The 19,875-nt window shown below is 46.2% G+C and overlaps 1 protein-coding gene across 1 annotated transcript in view; it reads right to left on the reverse strand.

The window, feature by feature from the left end:
• Positions 1-19,875, reverse strand: part of ntrk3a (neurotrophic tyrosine kinase, receptor, type 3a) — a 152,947-nt gene that overhangs the window by 17,108 nt on the left and 115,964 nt on the right. The window contains 4 exon segments of the mRNA XM_048973025.1: positions 395-416; positions 419-566; positions 4,427-4,557; positions 15,126-15,314. Coding sequence (XP_048828982.1) covers positions 395-416; positions 419-566; positions 4,427-4,557; positions 15,126-15,314 — 490 coding nt within the window.

Consider the following 19,875-nt stretch of genomic DNA (forward strand, 5'->3'; position numbering starts at 1 on the left):
AATGGAGCTGTAATGGACCGTCTCACTTCTCTGACGCCATCTCGCTCTGCTGGGAAGTGTGAAGTGTCTCACCATCTTCTGTGAAATAACGGCTTTGTCCACTGAACTACAGAAATCTTGGAACGCCACAGGTTTCCCAGCCCCCCTGTCCCACCCCCCTTAAGGCTGCTAATCTTATTTAATGACCCATGTGAAAGAAAAAACTCCCAATGTCACGTATACCCGGCATGGTTAGTAGAGGGCTACCCCTCCTGGGAGACCTATTAGCTAGGTTTCTGTATCACAGTCTGCCAGAGCAAACAGGACACAGGCAGTCTGCAAGCCCCCCTTGTCGGACCGGAACCACACTCTGGTATGGCCGGAATGGGCCCTGCACTTGGATCCACGTCGTTACCTGAGGAACTTGTTGAGGTCCCATGCTTCATGTACTCAAAGACCATGATGAGTGGGTCGCCGTCAACGCAGACTCCGTAGAAGCGTACAATGTGCTCGTGCTGCAGGTTGGTCAGAAGCTCCGCCTCCCTCTGAAAGTCCTTCCTTGCAGCCAGAGTCGGGTCCTTCAGCGTCTACAGAGCCGGGAATCAGTCAGTCCCGTGAAAGAGGGCACCCTCCCATGAGGACGGAGGGTTGGGATGACTACATAAAAAGAGCAGGCTGCAAACTCATCTACAAACTACATCTAGAATGCAAAAACCCTGATAACGGGAAAAGTATTCATTTACAGAAAATAAAAAGAATAGAGCTAGATGAACACATATTGTGAGTTCCTGGTACATCCTGTCATCTGCTGAGATGACTGTAATGTCCGTGGACAGGCAGAGCTCGAAACTGCAGCAAACACTTCAGATCCACTTTAGACATGAGCTCCATCATTTGGCGTCTCTGAAAATGGAAAACGAGTGAAAGAGGTCTTCTGACCGGTGTCACCACCATGAGAGAACGGTTCTGGGCAGCTGCCTGATGATCTGCATTAGGGTTCCCGTGTAAGGGGCTGATGGTTTATTTTGAAGTGCGGACAGAGAGCCTCACTCCCACCGGATCACACTGTTCCCACATCTATCTCCTGGGAATCTCAGCCCTTCCAGGCCTTCTCTGTCTCCTCTTTAAAACATGGAGATTTACTGCTCATCCCTGGGCTTTTGCTGTGAACAATAATTCCAGGTGATTTCCGGTAATAAGATAAATGCTTTAGTCTCTGCAGACACTGTGGACAGTGTCACCCTAACCCAAGGGAGCGCAGACTCGGGGGGGGGGGGGGGGTCACCGTAGCACCACTAATCATAGTTAAGTATGTGTAGGACAGAGTAAAATGATGGTAAACGGATTTGTCGTTACTATTCATCTTCTGAAATCAAAAACCTTTCCTGGAATGCGGGATTCTTGTTTTATTTATAAAGTGATTTCCATGGCAACGACAGTGACTCTGATCCTACAACCAATACGCAACTGGGTCCTGGAGCCAGAGAAGCACAGAGCTTCCTGGGTGAGGGGGAGGGAATCAGGGTTACAGGTGGAGGATCTGTCCTCCTGGCCCGAGATGCTCAAGCAACTGGTCTGATCTCTTCATCGTTAGGTTCTGGAGCCTGGTGTGGTTTGATTTTAATGAGACTCTCCTCAGATACTTTTCACTTCAAAGATTCACATGGATGATAGCCAGGCAGCCATTTCCACCTGGGGCATTTCATTTATTTAGTGAGGGTGGGGGGGGGGGGGGTCCTGACCTGTATAGACAAGCACCCCCGTGTGAATGTGAAGTGAAGATCCATTGGCATGGAGGATTCAGTGGCTGCATTTATAAAGCATCTCAGAGTAGGAAAATGCTCCGAAGTGGCCTAAAAGCCTCAAAGCGACGCAATTTTAGGAAACGTACTCCCAGCTCGAGCAGGATTTAGGAGATTTAGCTCCGAAGCTGTCCTAACTCACCGGGAGCTGCCAGAAGACGGCGAAGTCCAGCACACACATTCCAGGAAAGGAGGCATGTGTTGGAAACACTGCTTATAAAAGCTTATAAACGGGGATCAGCCTGATAAAAATGGAATATTATTTGTTACAAATATAAGATATGGCGTAATTGCCCCGTCTACAAGGAGAAATCAAAATTATTATTACAGTAAAACCTTGGATTGCGAGTAGCTTGGTCTGCGAGTGTTTTGCAAAAAGAGCATTTTTTTAAAATAAATTCTAACTTGATAAACGAGCGAGGTGAAATCGAAAAGGTGGCAAAGTGCAGGTTAATTTTTTTAATATATTTTTACTTTATATTTTGTATTAATCATTTTTATATTGATATTTTTGGGTTATGGAATGAATCATCTGAGATTCTATAATTTATTATGGGAAAATTCGCTTTGATATACGAATATACGAGTGCTTTGGATTACAAGCACGTTTCCAGAACGAATTATGCTTGCAAACCAAGGTACCACTGTATTATTATTGCAAAATCAGAGAACTACAAAACATTGCAACAATGTTAAAGAACTACAAAATATCACCATTAATGCCGTTTGTCCACTCGGGCTGTCATGAAATGGTGATGTTAATTTCTCTTAAACATGAACTCCTACTCCAAGCTGAGAGTGGGTGTAGGAAGCTCTTTACTTCTTACATCCTACCCTGAGGTAGGATAAACTCTTCTCCTAGTGAGACACTTTGCGTGATTCATCCTGAGATGCTTTATAAATATGGGCACAGGTCTTTAACGAGATGCAGAGCCCTGTCATCTGATGAAGATGTCAGCCGCTCTCTAATGCCTTAATCGTTATGTCTAGTTGGGATAAATAAACTGTAAAAACAACAACGTGTGGATAAACTTTGGTATGTAAACTCAGAGAGGAAAATGTGTTTTTAAGAAGTGTGTCTCCACCCTGTGCAAAATAAAGGCAGGGACACTTTGGGTCACTCTTCTTCTCGGGATTGTGTTTGGATCAATACACTTTACAGGGTTACAGGCAGCTTAATCACAGCACTACTGCCTTGGCTGTGTGTCACCCATAGGATTTATATAAGCCTCATTTGTACGGATACAGTTCTCATCCTCAGATCTTCGCCATGTACATGGTGGGATGGAGAAAATGGAACGGCTCAGAGGTATCTGTCGGCCTTTTAATTTCGATCAGAAACACATGGTGGATGGAACGTGTTTTACTCGATTCCAGTGGCGTGTGGGGCAAGCAGGGCGGGGTGGGCGTCCAGTGGTGCTGGTGGCCCGAAAGAGATCGACGTGACCGAAGTGGGCCGCTGTTATGTCTCGCCACCTCATGTCGGCAAATATTTATCATGCTCATCATTGGTGTTTTCTTTGCTCGCCTCGACCGCCTCTCCTCCATGAAATACCGTCCCTCTTAAAAAATGGAGGGAAGCGGAAGTGCAGGCAGGGGCATAGAGATGCAGAGACTGAGAGTGACCGATTTCCATGGGCGGCTGTAAATTAGGATGTCAAGCTGTTGCTGCTAGGCTATCTGCACGCCCTGTAACCACCAAGCCAGGATTCATGCAAATTCGGAATTCCATCAAATTCCCCCCCACCAATTTCACCCGGGCTCAGGAGTTACTAGATCATTTGGCTCTTGCTTATATAATTATTATTGTTGTTATTATTATTATATACTGACATTTTTTCCACAGTCATTTTTGCCTCATCCCCATTGAGCAGTGACACAAGGCACAGAGACTACAAAAGCTCTTCGTGCTCGTATCTGATCATAATTAATAGCAGAGTACAGATCGAAACCCAGCCAGAACAGGTTACACAAACCACATCATCTGAAGATCTTTAAGCCTGGATAAGGCAATTCACTGCCCCTATAATGATTTTGATGTTAAACGGATGGTTGAGAATGACTGCAGGGGTCTGTGATAGGCAGCCCAGAAGTTACAGCACAGTCAAGGGACAAACTCTGAATGTACTACTTTGAAAATGCCAAATGCCAGCAATATTAGCCTCTGTCCTTATCGAACCGCATGCTCCTCATGTGTGACGTAAGGCAAGAGGATAGGGTTGTCATCAGACAGTCATGTGATTTACAGAAGCTAAGCTGGTGACCTATTTGTCAGCAGACGGCTGCTCTGATGGCCGGTCAGATGCCCGATCTAGCTGCAAGATGACAGGGAGATCCCACGCGGCCTCGCATTGGGAAATCTGGGTCCAGGCGCCCTGGCAATACCGGCCACCGGCGGTTCCTCTCATCGATCACATCGGGAATGAGTAGCGAACACACATCGATCGGCAATCCCAGATGCATACTGGGGTGGAGTTGGGGTTGAGGGAGTGTGGGGCAGAGGGGGGTGGGAAGGTGTGACCCTTACCCCTCAGCTGTAACTGGATGCTTAATCTGTCTGGGAGGGGGGAGAGAGAGAGAGAGAGAAACAGAGAGAGGGAGAGAGGGAGGGAAGGAGGGAGACACAGCCCCCACTTGCATCTCACCTTGACTGCCACCAGCATCTTGTCTTTAGTGGGACTCAGGTTGTAACACTCCGCCAGGAAGACCTTCCCGAAGGCACCCTCCCCCAGCTCCCTCTTCAACACGATGTCCCGCCTCTTGATGTGCTGGACATCTGTGGGAAGGGGGCACACAGATGGACGCGGGTTCGTCAGCGCGGGGACAGCCTGCATGGTGAGAGCGGGACGCGCCGGCGCGGAACGCCCGCTCTCATTCCGGCACAGATGGGACACTAACAAGCCATACCGCTGGCAAGGGCTGGGGGCCCCATGCCGAGAGAGAGGAGCTGCCCGTGGAGGCGTGGCAGTGGGCCCCGGGGCCGCGTTACAAGTGCCGTGGTGGCTTTGAAAAGCCGCACATGGCGGACGGAGGCACACACCCCCCGCCCCCCACCGGGAACACACTTTTGTCAAATGAAAACATCCCAATTAAAGGTATGCGGAGAAGGGGAGACGTGTCTGCCACCATATACATGGGAGCAGCTAAGTCAACAGTCTCTGCAGCCTTCTACCTGCTTAGCATTCCCGGGAATATTCAGCAGGGAGACAGTCAGCTCCATATGGCCAGCAAGTACAGCATCTGCTATTTACTCAAACGAGTGCTCTGGAGAAGCTGCGTCCAGCATGGCTAATGGAGCCGACCTCCGGCACGGGGGCCTAACGGTGCGTTTCCTCTGACAGCCTCGGGGCCACCAAACAAAGCAAACACTGGGGGCACCCGGGGCAGTCAAAAAAGGAAAGTGGGCCTGGTATTCGATTGGCTGCTAAAGCCTGCTGCTGACACAGATCAAACACAGCCAATCCCATGCGTGTTTACTCACAAACCAGGATATGGAGCCACTCTGGGCCGAAAGAGCTCCATGCTAATTACATTTTGAGGCCATCTCACAACCTATGGGCACATAAATCAGATTTCAACACTTACAATCTTTTTTGAGGACAGCAAAGAGAGTTTTTCTAAATGCTTGTGTTCTCTCGTCACTTTGCTGACACCTCTGTAGGTTTTCACTTCCTTCCCAGCGAGGTATGAGTTTGAAGCAGCCTGTCTGGGCTGGATAATTAGGACAGACACAGCTTGTAACTGCAATGGAGGTTACCCATCCGTACCTCTTCTCCTTCTCGGGGAAAAATAGAGTACACTCTCTGAAGTCCCGCGAGGCTAAAAAAAGGCACTAAGACAACGTATTTACGTCTGATTTAGTCCATATTTCTGAGTTGACCTACGTCAACGTCCGCAGTGCTCCTGCTCATTTTCCCTGCTGCTGCAGGCCACCGCCGTACACAGGCTGCTAATGTTCGACAACAGCAGCGACAGCCGCACCAATTCGAGCCGCTATTCTAAAACACATTTACATTTATAGTGTCCCGTCTGCCTGTAGGCTCGACCTGAGGACTCGCGCCGTAATCAGTCTGGGAATCAGTCCGACTCCTAAAGCGGCGGTCCGCTCCAGGGTCTTTAATAAGCAGCCAGTGCCGTATACGGAGCGCTGCATGATTACAGCCAGCAAGGCTTTTATTTCAGAACCCAGATGAACCCAGCTGTCATAATTAGCAACAAAATGTATCTACAATACACAACTTTCAGCAATTGCCCATGCACCACCGACAACACAAAATGCATTGTTATGAACTGTTATGTAGATGCTTAATTAAATTTTATTTGCTGTATGTTCAATTCAGTTGAAGTGATGATTTTGTCTTATTAGTTATAAATATTCAGAATGCTACAGTTCCCCTCAATCACTATTCAAAGCATGGATATTATCAAATACAAATGCTAAATGATATGGCCTGAGATCTCTGTCTGTGGGGAGGGGGCAGTGAGGCGTTTTTAGGTTAAGGAGGTGTCAGGGTCATGGGGCTCCTTCCGCTGTCTTGGGCAGGTGGCCCTTCCAGAAAGGCCACGCAGGAGAAGCCTTGGCACGTTCACGCCTCGGCCCAGACCGAACCAGCGCTCCAGCATGCACTGACAATAGTCTTTAGATGGGGGGGGGGGGGGGTTTCTGCTTTTCCCATGGGCCATCTGTGGAGCATTCGGCATCGGGCCTGAGTCACATAGGAACAAATCCAAATCGAGGGTTTTCCTCTCCACCGGTGACGAGCTGAATGCACATTTTTTAAAATGGGGGGGGTGGAGGGGGGTAGCAGGAACAGGAGATTATTCATCAGACACTAGCCGAGGAGCCAAAATCACCAAAAATAAGGGAATAAAACAGACTTTCTGAGTTTAGCCGCCTGCCACCAAACTCTGTACATTCAGAAATGTAGAATATGAGCAAAGGGGAGGAAATGAGACACTCGAGTGACAGACGAGCATCAATGAGCCTCCAAGGTCTTGCCGGCCACGCAGCCCCTCAGCACACCTGCCCACAGTGAGCCTCCCGGCCCAGGGGTAAAGCACGCCCTCGTTACTGCCACACACTGCAGAGGGTGTGCATCTGCAGCTGTGACGTGTCACTTCACCATGGCTGTTTGGGGAACTCACATCTATATCACACCATGGCCTGTCAAACCTAGGTCCTAATAACCCTTCAGCTTATATATATTAATATATAAAAGCCATTTTAAAGACTCCTCTGTGATCAGTGCAGCTTATGAATTCCACCTTCACATTCATGTATTATTGCCTCAGCCAATCACGGTAAAACTACTTAAAAGCACCACACACGGCTTCTCTTTAGGCTACAGCAGCAGCCTTCAGGTTTGGTTGCGAAGATGGACATTTCAGTCCAGAGAGTAAAAATCCAGACCAAGATTTTGTTTCAACCAACCCAGGGGTCTCAAACGACAGTCCTGGAGGGCTGGAGCCCTGTGTAGCTTACTTCCTTCCCTGTTTCACCACAAATGATTCAGCTCATGAGCTGTGTGGTAATTAGCACAAGGACCAGAATCAGGTGTGTAAAATGAGGGTAAACCAAAAACTGTGCAGGGCTCCGGCCCTCCAGGACTGGAGTTTGACACCCCTGAACCAACCAGTTGAGTATAAAGAGTCACAGTCACAGAGTACTCAACTGGTTGGTTGAAACAAAATCTTGGTCTGGATTTTTACTATCAGGACCTGAAATGTCCATCTCGGTTTGGTTGTCTTAACCACTAGTCCAGCATCTAGATGTTAATATAGACACACTATAGGTGACTAAGCAGCAGCTATACTTTGGCATCACGGGTTTAAAAACAACATTAAAAAGTGTTTGCTGTGCTGCCTCTTCTTCCTTAGGATGTTCTGTACCTTTATATCATATATAAAGCAGACCAACAGGTGAAAGGGATGATTAGAATTCCTAAATGTGTGTATTATAATAATATACAATAATTAAACGATCACTACAATCATAATAATCATTTGGTAGGTGACTCACTCAGACGGAAAGGTGCGTGTTCCGGCAGACGGGGCTTAGACGGGCGTTTGTGGGCTGCAAGGCGGTTCTGTGAATTTTTCAGGTATATTATAAATATTCCCTCAGATTTCATTTATTAACTCTGCATAATAAACAAATACCTATAAGGTTCTGTATCCTGTTTAGATGGAAAAGAACTGGTCGTAATTAGAATGTAAATTGTAAACTGAGTAATTGAAATGTAATTTCTGCTTGGTGAATCACACATGGTCACTGATATCCCCCCCCCCCCCCCCCCCCCCCCCCCCCCGAGCCGCCCCCCACTCGCCTCGTGGGCTATAGCCACTTGGTTAGGCCTCATCAGCTCTAGTGGCATGGAAGAATTTCCAAATTAGTTACATTACCATTCAATGATCAGAAAGAAAGACGGCATAAAGGGAAAAAAAGGGTTAATGTACATAATTACATTTTGATATATTGGCTGTCCAGACACCTTCATCTCAGATATAATTCTAAGAGACGTTTGTAATACGGTTATCATGGTGATTAATTTCTGTTACTAACATGATCTTAATCAGCCGATAATTCATATAACAAGCGCTACATCTATTGGACGGCGGTTATAGGAGCACAGGGCAAAGTTAGTTTGTAGGGTGCAATGAGCATTACAAAGGTGGTTCAAAAGCCAAGATCTTTAATAAATTGAGAGTGACATATTAGAGCATACACACTAATCAAAATAAATAAGGGCCGTTTGTATAGTCCCACTCCTGGTATTAAGACTTCGCTTTTACAGTACTGAGAACTACACTGTCATTTAGATACAGTGGTAAGACAAACGAACTGAACAGTTCATGTTTATACACCAGCAGGTCATCTACTGAAAGGACACAATAACGCTTATAAAGTGAAACTTTGCTGGATACAGACTGGCATCCTGCTGTCTCCTTATTTCAGTTTCAGTAACTTCATCTATAAATGCATTTACATCTTTCCACAGTAAGTAATAAGCGATGCACTCTGTTTACCTATAGATGTAGGTAACATCATGCTGAAGGGGTAAGAGTCAGCGCAAAGGTAGAATGGTATGGGTGTGCAAGAAATATTTCTAATGAGAGTAAAAAAATATATAATCTTCAACATTTTGACTCTTCTAGCTTTTACTTAAAAACTGCAAATAATAAGTATTTAAACGCCTTAAGTATATCTCATAAATTTACTGTTAAGATTCATTCATTAAAATGACTAATACATTTTTTCGGTACGGTATTGCATTCAGGGGCAGCCTGGTGGTGCAGTGGTTAGCTCAGCTCGCTCACACGTCTGGGACCAGGATTCAAGTCTCTGCCATGCTGTGGTGGGGTTTTCTTTACATAATCTGGTGCCCCCCCCCCCCCGCCCCCCCAAGAATCATGCTACGGTGAAAAGGTATCCTTTTATAATCTATACTTTTCCTTACTGAAAAAGGAATGTTGAAAATAGAGAGAGAATTGCATGGATGGATAAAGAAGAGAAATAACCCTTTACTAGGGACTGAAGGATACTCTAGAGATCGGCCCTCCTGCATCTCCTTGACTTCTATATAATGGTCTATTTCATATCACACCCAGAAACCAGTCTGAAGCCAGTCCCAAGATTCATAATCTTCTCCCAAGCAATATCTTCTGAATCTGCTCAGTCCCGATACCTCGAGCCTGTTTGTTTGTTCTGTGCCCATGAACCCAGCTCTCTCCTGCAGTATTCCCGTTACTGCTGCGGCAGCCCCCAGCCCATCTCTCCTCTGTCTAATCGGGAAAACGGAAGGTATTCTAATTGAAGTCATTCTTCACTGCCAAGATCCAAGCAGATAACGGAGATGCTCCCACAAGCAGAGCTGAAACCTGGGACAGACCACAAGGTGTAATCGATAAAGGGTTCACCGCTGGTCAGAGACCTTGTGTGCCCCTTCACCGTGCAGGAAGAACATCACCAGGATTCCTCACATGCCAGCATGAGGCTCTCTTCACGCCTGCTGTCCAGGAACTGCTATCCTGTTTCCCACAGCCATCTCTTTGCTGTCTGCATCTATTTAGGTCTCAGAAATGAGACCAGAAGCATTTTTAACTGCCATCAAAGAAGCATGGTAATGGTCAAGGGCTGTAGGGTGATGAGGCTGCTGCTTTTTAAGTGGAAGAAGGCCAGGAAGCCTCAGGCAGAGGAGGACAATGACATCTCAAGGAGAATGACACCCCGAGGAGACTGGCCCTGGAAATAATAGGCCTGTCGGGGTGACGCACCAATGGAAGTCATCCTTGCATATGTGGAACAGCCCTTTGACCAGTCGCTCCTGGGGCCTGGAAGATAGAAGCACGTTTCTTTGAGGACAGTGTGAAACCGGGGACGTTGAAGCAGGTCATCTCCCAAAGGTGGTGTCAGATTGCCACTGGTAACACCATCCACCCTCCCCATGTATAAGGCTGAAACCTTCCGTCTGGCTGTCTGCCGTGATACAAGCGAACCCACCAAACCCAGACCGAGCCCCCATCCTACGCATCCCCCTCCTATTGTTCTGAAGTCCTTTCATGCAGTCTGAAACAACAGCACCAGTCATGCTAGGATGCACCTCCCAGACCGACTCTCGCTGTCATCAATGCTCAGCTCTCAGTGACAGCCTGGGGAAGATAGCAGTGTAGCCTGAAGTACTGCTTGCCTTTACATCTCTCATTTATCCTCACTTAACCACCATTAAGCAGTGTACTGGTCCATCCTATGCTACCTCCAGCCATGGAGTCGGCAGTCCAGCCTGCACCCGTGGTCGAGGATGGAGGTGGGGGGGGGGCTGGGGGGGGAGGCGAATGGGCTTCCCAGGATGCTCTCCCTGCCTGCATGCTCCACTCTCTTTGCACAAACCTGGCTCAAGGGGGCCGCAGGATTAAAAGACAACATCTAGCCGCTTGCAATTGTTCATTTACCCTTCATGAGACGAGCTCCTCACTGACGGTTTCTTCTCCTTTTTGCGCAGTAGTGCTCCGCCTGATGGAGAAGGGCCTGCGGTGACAGTACAATGCTGAATTTGCTTCAAGGCCTCTCCAGTTTACTCCAGACATCCCTCCGCAGCGTGCCATGTTCAGCTAGCCGGAGTCTTTCTCTCTGCCTCATCTCTGTTCAGAGAAGTCTCCTCCCCAGCCCAGCAATTTATAACTCCAAAGAAACACCTGTACTCACAAAGCCGTACTGTTTGCATACAAAATCCCAGCATAACAGGCCTCCTCATTGTCCATGTTGATACGGGGTTGCAAGTTTCCATGTGACCTGTCTGCCTGCTTCCCCCTGCATCAAGTTCGGCTCCCCAGATCTCCGAAAGATACACAGACTTTAAGTGCTTGCAATCGACCGAGTGACGCCCTACTTCTGCCGGTTAGCGAGCTTGTTTATGCTAAGAGCGCCTCGCGGGTGAGAGGCTGAGATTTCTACCCTCAGCATTGCCGCAGGCACAGGAAGACTGACCTGGATACGATGCTTTCATGTAAATGAATGAATAAATTATAATTCCACGGTCAGACATCAATAATTAATCACTGTTTCCCTTTCTGGTGGCTAAATAAAAATGACACACGACATTGAGAAGGTCGTAAACCATCTGGAGAGTTCTCTGGGCTGGTTCGTTGTAACAGCACAGTCCCGGGGGAACAATTCAGGGGGTTGCGATGTAAAGAGTCTGCTCCTTTATTCCTGCAATCCAGCTGCAACGTGCATCCGACAGCCTCTTTCATGGCAGTCAACGTGCTCAGCCACGCTTCCCCGTCCCAGCCCAGATGCCAATTCTCCCGCTGACTCAGCGCACGCACATTTATAGCTAAGAGGGAAAAGTAATCTGTAATCAGCGCTGGCAAAACATAATGAGTTTGCATAGTCGGCCACTTGGAAGAAAATATTTGGAGAAAGTGGGCCTTCCGTTTGTCTTTCTTCACCCCAGAGGTCTTGGCTTAGGCTCTGAGGGCGCCGATGGGCATTCCTCTCACGTCCGCATCTGAAGGTGCGATCCACTCCGGATTATAAATCGATATTGCAAAGTAAAAGACATCGCTTTAAGTGATTTCACGATAATTTACTCAGCAGCCACTCACTGTTACATGGAGCATTTCATATTTTATATTAATAATTAATTAAAAAAATTTCTAATTAATAATTGATACTTTATTGATCCCTGTAGGGAAATTGTCTTTACGCCTCCCACAACTTGCTCTTTTTTCATAGAGGAAGTTGTCTGCGAAGGGCTGCCACCCGTAGCGGCGCCCAGGGAGCTCGGGGTTAAGGGCCTTGCTCAAGGACCCACAGGCTGAGGCTGGGTTTGAACCTTTATCCCTATTGGGAATAATTAACTTCCAAAAGGCATTCGGCTCAGAGAGCGTCATTGTCACACTCACACCTCCAGGGCTGCCAGGTTGAGCTGAGCCCTCAAACCCGCACGCGTGTGGGGATCCCATGTTCTCTGTGTGTCTTTGCACATCTCTGTAGTTCAGGTGAAGGCCACCTACTGAAATCGTCTGATGGATGGATATTAACATTTTTTAACATGGAAGTTGCCATAAATGATTAATACAGTAACACATTTTGGAACGTGTAAGTTTGCCTGTTTTCAGTGTTATCAAAATAAAACTACATAATTATATATTTTTAACTGTACATTAATTGTTTTAAGAAACTTTGTCACCTGTTTCCAGATGGCAGATCTGGCAGGATCTCGCTACGAAACAAGGCAGGCCTTTGAACGTGCCCCAGTGCCAACCTCACACACATTTGCGAAAATGCACTTTCTGAAACCAAAGCCAAATACGTCGACGGCCACCAGAACTGGAACAGAATACCTAGAAACCATTAAGGTGGTAAATGGAGCTGATTAGTGCATCGGGAATGTAGCTATTTCACAGTGGATTTCACCAGTGTTGACAGTGTATTTCTTTACCGAAGCTGGTTTTTCGGATCTTCTTAGGAGAAATCCACTTCTACTTCAAGGAAACGGTGCACAGAGGAGCCATAAGAGGAAGCCTCACTGCCTGTCACTGTCAGCAAAAGAAGTAAATTCTGCTCCGGTTGCCGTTCATTACACAGAAATCAGGAAATAATCACATTCGTGTATGTAGGACCCTTAAAGGGCATTCTGGCCTTTGTCTTTTATTTATATACTATCTTAGACGCACATCACCAGGTACTGAGGAGCTCTTGTTTTTCCGCTGGCTGATGCATGACTGATGATGCTGGCCTTTGTTTTATGTGCTCTTTTTAAGAGCAGCTTAAATTATCTTTGCAGAGACTGGGTTGAATGAGGGTCACAGCTAATCAGTGAGGGTTAGTATAAAAACTCTTATAATAATGAAATTAGCCTTGAAGGCAAAACAAATTAATAGTGGATTTGTGTAAATGAAATATTAAAAAAAAAATCAAACCTAGCAGACCTACACAGTGTCCAGAAAGGGCACAAGTACAGGCAACCCTTCATTTTTGGGCCCAGGCGTCATCGTCTTCTTCCCATCTAAACATTGTTTTCACTCTCATTGGAATCGCAGGTACATGACCATGAAGGATACATTTAATACGAAGTCGCCCGTCATTTACTTATTAATTCACGATGAGATCCGAAGCACATGGGCACGACGGATCAGCCATTTGCCATAAAAGATTCATTCAATCCATAATGCATAACTCTATTAATTTATTTATCAGTGCTAAATGTGAGTTCCTCTCTTCCCTTTGGGTCCCCTGGTTTAAGAAATGCATTACGGGTGATATAGAGAAAGAGGATTCGGTTGTGATGGACCCCCACTCCTCCAGCAGATCGCCCCGACTCAGCAGGCTGCCAGTTAGAATTTTCTGGTAACATTCGCGACTCGTGTCACGTATCAGATGTCTGTGGCATGCGACAAATCCACTGGATTTTCGGGTCATCCCTGAGTTTCTCTGTAGCTGCCCGAGCCTCTCGCAACTTCTGGCTGGATTGATAGAACAATGAGGCCTGGCTGGCTTCTCCTGTGGCTCTGTCATTTTTCATCTGCTTCCCTCCGAGTCGCTCATGGAGAGGATAACGGCAAGGTTCCAAAACGCCGCCATCTCCCCGCAGTGCGTGGAGTGCCTTCCCGGCAACGAGGAACCTGTGGCGGACTGTTCCCCGACGCCTTTGTGTCAGAACAGAAACACCATGCAAAAATGAAAATAAATAAATAAGCAGTCTGACTGCTGCCACCAGGCGTTACAGCGATAAGAGGGGATTGTCACCATGCAACAGCTGTGAAATCCTACAAGGCTTTAGGAACAGGCCAAGCTAATCAAGGTGAGCAGATGGGGCTATTTTTAGAGACACAAATGTTTCGACAACCACATCCCAATTCTCCATAATCACTAATGACCTCACAGAAGCAGCTATAAATAAATGGCAGACATTTTTTATTATTAATAATGGACCCATTTTGCTTATTTTTATCCAGAACTGTCCAACAATGTAATTTTATTCCTTGCTACAGAAAATTACTTTGGACCCGGAGGCTTGTCAAATTCTTTATTTCAAATTCGGTGCAGAACGAGATCAAAGGGATGCTGTAATCAATACCCAACAACTGCACCCTGATGTGGCAAATGTACTAGAAAATATATGGAAATAAACCCGGGGATGAAGATCTGAAGGTCTGAGAAGTCGATATGCAAGCCTAGCGTTAGTTACTGCAGTAGGGCCAAAATCCAGCGTGCTGAAATATAACGGTCACAGGTGGAAGCGTAAATAAGTCAGTGTTTTTACAGAAATGCCAAGAAAACACAAACGTGCCCTAGAAGGAGGCGAGATCCAGCACTGAGAGAAACAACAAAGAACCATTGAGTCCATAGCTTTATGGACCCCAAAAGAGAAAGATGGCTGGACACAGTCCATCTTTAGCGGTAGGGAATTCTTTTCAGCGCTTTTTCTTCCTGACCAGGAAACTAACATCCATACTTGTTAAATCCCCCCAATGAGGTGCAGTCGCGGAATGGATGGAGAGCCAATCAGAGACAGGCAGAGCAACGCAGATCATGAATTACAGTGAGAAGGGCAGGATTCTACCAGACTGCCAATCTGCATGGCACGAAAAAGACAACAAACTACTGGTATAGCCAACACACAGCTGGTTATGTGCAAACAAATATGGATGATCTATAAATATAGAGGCTGTCAGTCTGAGCATACTACTGATGTTTTCTAATGAAAACACCAGATTAAGCCAAACATGACACAATCTTCTTGGTTGCACAGTAACCAAAACACTAATTAGCAAGTGCCGATTTGATTTAGTCTGCTGGTATCCACACCACCAGGGGAACGGTGTGTGCGGGGTACTCACAGGTGGCTGGCTTGTTACAGTTGTGCCCATGCCTGAAGTACTGCGGGTTCTCGATGACCGGGATCCGGGTCATGCCAATGACCACGGCATCAGGAGCAGCATCCAGGGTGCAAGGTGTAATAATGCCATGGTTCACGTGGTGGAGGGGGCTCGCCGAATCCTCCTCCCCACTGATCACCGCCACCGGACCTGCGGAGGGAGAGAAAGATCCATCAACATCCAAGAGGACAGGGTGCCACTGGAACTGAGGGCTTACCTTCATGACACGGCACCAATTTAATCAAAACAGAACTCCCATAAATAAAAGATGTGACATTCATAATTTGCCCACAATAGATCTGTAAAGAATAAATTGCCTTTCAAGCTAACACCGCCATTAATGGACAAAACATATCTGGCTGATTGAGTATTACAAGCAGGAATATCCAGCGAGATGTTTCACCAGGCCTCCACTGGCTCAGCTAAGGTAATACCTCAGCGGTCCTGGAATTGACATTAAGCCTCCATTAACGCTCGCCATGCACCGACTCGCTGTACTCGATTGAAACATATACGCACAAGCTACCAAAGCTGACAGCGCCGCAAAAAACGAAGATGCACACAAGATGCACCAAGTAGCACTGCTCACTGCCATAGCCCATGAGCAGGAAGGGGCCCGGCGGCTTGCATCATTCACACGGTACTCCATATTACCCGGCACACATTATAGATTCAGTGGACCGTCTGAAAGCTCGATGCTTGGGCACCATCTCGAAACAAGGGTCAACAGTTTGCTGAGCCAATTTGAAACAGGTAACAGAGACATACTTTTAATGAAGGTTCTGTGTGATGGAGAGCAATACACACCTCTAAGAGGAACACCTCTAAGAGCAGCAAACCACACCTCTTCGTCTCACCACTCCTTTAAGGGAATACAGCATTAAACCACACCCCTAAGAGGAATATATTGCAACAGACCACACCCCTTAGAGGAACAGAGCCGCAAACCACACCCCTTAGAGGAACAGAGCCGCAAACCACACCCTTTAGCTTCACCACTCTTTCTAAGGAATAGAGCAGTTCACTTACAGTACCAGGAGCTAAATATCGTTTCAGAGCAAGCAACAGAACAAAACAAAAAAATAAGAATATGATATTAAAGGAAAGGGGATATGAAGGGGATGCTAGTCCACTGTAGGACATACGCAGGTTTGTAATTGTATCTTTGTGGGAACTGTCTATTCATTTCTATAGAGGACAACTCTAATCCCAACATGACAATCGTAAGCCCGTAATCGGGCTACCCAGCCCTAACTTTAACCATAAGTAAACAAACAAAATACAAGACTTTCGGCATTTTGGCTTTTTGATTGCATTCACAGGTCTTTGTGGGACCAGAAAAATGGTTTCCACAACGTCAAAATAACAGGTTTTTATTACATTTTGGTGGACATTTGGTCCCCACAATGTAATATAAACATAATCCACCACACACACACACATACAGTACACACACTCTATGGGTAGCTTGCGGGTGCTAGTTTTTCTATATGCATAGTTCTGCTGTGATGGAAGAAGGTGGTGGAAAGCCAACGAACGCCCAGAGGAATCCCCTGTGGTCTGCAGACACACAGGCTGCTCAACCTGGGAAGGTGTGAGGTCACAGTGTTACTCCGCATGGAAAATGATTCCTTCAAATTCAAATTCAAATTCAAATCCTTCAAAGTGTTTTTAAAGCCCAAGCCATAAGCACAGCTATGGTAAGTGGACATAAAGTGTTCAGTTTGTCTCACGTAAATCATAAGCCACCTTCAAGTCAATGTCTGCCATGAGCTCTAAGGCTTTAATTCATCCCTTTCAACTACAAAAAGACAAACTGCAACACATGTGGTTTGTGCTATTCAAAAATATTACCATAATTTAACACTCGTGAAGTTGATCAGGCTTGAAGCAGCACCCAAATAAACACTTATACAATATGTGGAGTAATTACCAGAGTCAAGTGCAAAGTACCTTTTCTGAAAGGTGTGTACCGCAGCAAAGTCCTTCTGTGTTGGTAAAATAAACTTAATTACTGTGGAAATCTCCCATGGAGCCAGTACCAGCTTGTGCAAGCGGCCAGCCAGCCTCCATTGTTCATTAAGGTGTACTTTAAGCATAAGCATGGTTCCAGTGAACAGAAACAGCCCTAGCAGTAAAGTGGCCAATCCACCGCGCCGGCTAATCTGTGCCGATCATTAACCATCTGCTTTTAGCAACTACTTGCAGTTAAACTTTTCGTTTGTTGTTAATGTTGATCTGTTTTACGGTTCTGTTGGATGGCATTATCATTCTGTGTCACTGTGTACGTTTACATGCATACTAAGAAAATCTAATTATTGTGTTAGTCCGACCAAAACTGGACCGTTAAATTACATGTAAACATGTTAGTCCGACTGAAATCGAACTAAAACGAATTTCTCGAAGTCGGACTAAGACACCCAGATAATGCAATTGGTAATCGATTTACTACATGTGTACACTCAATCGGACTAAAACCCACCTAGGCATCCTGCACATGCTGCACGGTTTCTTCCCCTTTGACCCAGAAGTAACATAAAAAACCTGGAGCATAGCAGAGGTGGTACAGCACGTACGAAATGTACAGCACTGTACAGCACTGTAAAGCACTGTAAAGCACTGTAAAGCATTGTAAAGCACTGTAAAGCTGTCCAATTCACCGCTCACCTAAAGGGCACTTTCCCACCACACTAGCCACTGTATTTTGGAACTTCAAGAAGGTACCAAAAGTACCTCAAGGTGTTGGTTTCCACTGCCTTAAAAACTGTTACTGGCGCTGGATGACATCACAACGCTAGGCAGGGTATTTTGTACCGAATTCAGAAAATGGCTGTAGTAGGATAGGATGACGTACAATATTAATACCAACATTGCATGTTATGCACATCCGATTCTTACATCGCTAGTCAGCTAGATTAAGATCAGGCTATTTATTACCTTCAGTTTGGTACAGATGTTATAGCACTCATAATTTATAATAAACACCTTTTTTGTTTCATAAATACCCCAATATTTATTACAACAAAATCACATTTTACTATTTGAAAAATTTCCCATACCGTGCTGTCATACCATATTATACAAAATACTTAGTTTATTGTTATGCCATCCTGCTCATGTTGTATCTGTTCTTCCGACAAGATCGCAACTGAAGCTTGTGTCACTTAATTTGTCCACAAACCCATTATTATTTATTTAATTCTTTTTTTTCCGTCTGTGACATAATAGGTCATCCAGAAAAAGCCCAATACTAACAAGCTGAAAAGAGCCGTATCACCACCTATTGTAGCGGAGTCGGAACATATTTCGCTCAGTAATTCATTTCCCCTGTCGTGCATGTATGCTGGGAGAAGGATAGTAATGTGATTAAATGGTATAGTCAAGCTATAACCATAGCTCGACTTAGCTGTGCATGTAAACGTAGTCACTGTGTGTGTATAATACTTTTATGAAGTGGAACCAAAACAATCGTTCAGCCTTAATTCAATATCTTTCACACCCCGCCTACCCCAAGTCTCCCTGTTATCTCCTGGTACCTCCCAGTCTTACTCGATCTCTCCCAGTACCTCCCAGTCTCCCTGATCTCTCCCAGTATCTCCCAGGCACCTTGATCTCTTCCAGTATCTCCAAGTCTCGCTGAATCTTTCCCAGTCTCCCAGATCCCTCCCAGTCTCACTGATCTCTCCCAGTGCCTCCCAGTCTCCTTAATCTCTCCTAGTCTCCGTAGTCTCTCTCAATCTCTCCCACTCTTCTTGACCTCTCTAAGGGTCTCCCAGTTTCAGGTATCTCTCTCAGTCTCCCTGATCTCGCCCATTCTCCCAGTATGGGTCTCCCTAGCCCCTACCAGTGCCCCAGCCTCCTGTTCCCGTCATGTGGCCCAGAAGGTCTACAGCTAGCCATGCTACTGGAGTTCAGGGCTCGCCCACAGGGCTTAATGAGCCAGTGCAGCTCACAGTGCACAGGCCTAGCCTGTCTGTCAGGAGGCAGAAAAAGGCAGCAGTAATCGATGGGGGGCATTGACATGTCAGGCTGCGTGCTGGGATTGGGTGATAATAAAGGTCCCCCAAGGCTGGATCACCTAATGAGAGACAGACAGACAGAGGCAGGCGATGCCCTGGACTCCAGTGAAGAAGCAACTCAAGGGAAAAAATGAAGATGAACCCTTGGAATTTGCACTACTGCAGGACGGACATAAACAGGCATTGCCGAGGGGAAGCAAATGATGGTACGCCTGCTGAAAAGAACTAATGGCTAACATCTTTGGGTTTTCAAAACAATCTCCCGCAGCCAGACCTACATGTTACACATAAGAGGTTTCCATGGACGATCTCATTCCATCTCTGCTTTCCGCAGTGTAGCACTGATCACGTTCACCTCCTGAACAGAAAGTCCTTGGCTCGAAACTGGAAACACACCGGCGTTTGGGGATCAGTAGGTTAGGCGTCTGTGTCTGTGATGAGAAGGTCACAGGCTTGAACCTCAGGGTCGACAAAATGGTTGCATCAATGCTGTGCCATTATGCGAGGTCTTTTATAGAGCATAAGATGATTGTTCTCCATGTCCACTTACATGCATTAAAGAGGGCAGAAGAAATGAAGACTAAACACCCAAGGACACCCAAGGACACAAGCATGCCTGCTTCACAGAGCTGCACATTCGACCCATGTCACTCACGACCTTCAGTAATACGTATCAAAAGTCTGACATTGTG

The sequence above is a fragment of the Brienomyrus brachyistius genome, chromosome 13 (assembly GCF_023856365.1).
Source record: "Brienomyrus brachyistius isolate T26 chromosome 13, BBRACH_0.4, whole genome shotgun sequence".
Taxonomy (NCBI): domain Eukaryota; kingdom Metazoa; phylum Chordata; class Actinopteri; order Osteoglossiformes; family Mormyridae; genus Brienomyrus; species Brienomyrus brachyistius.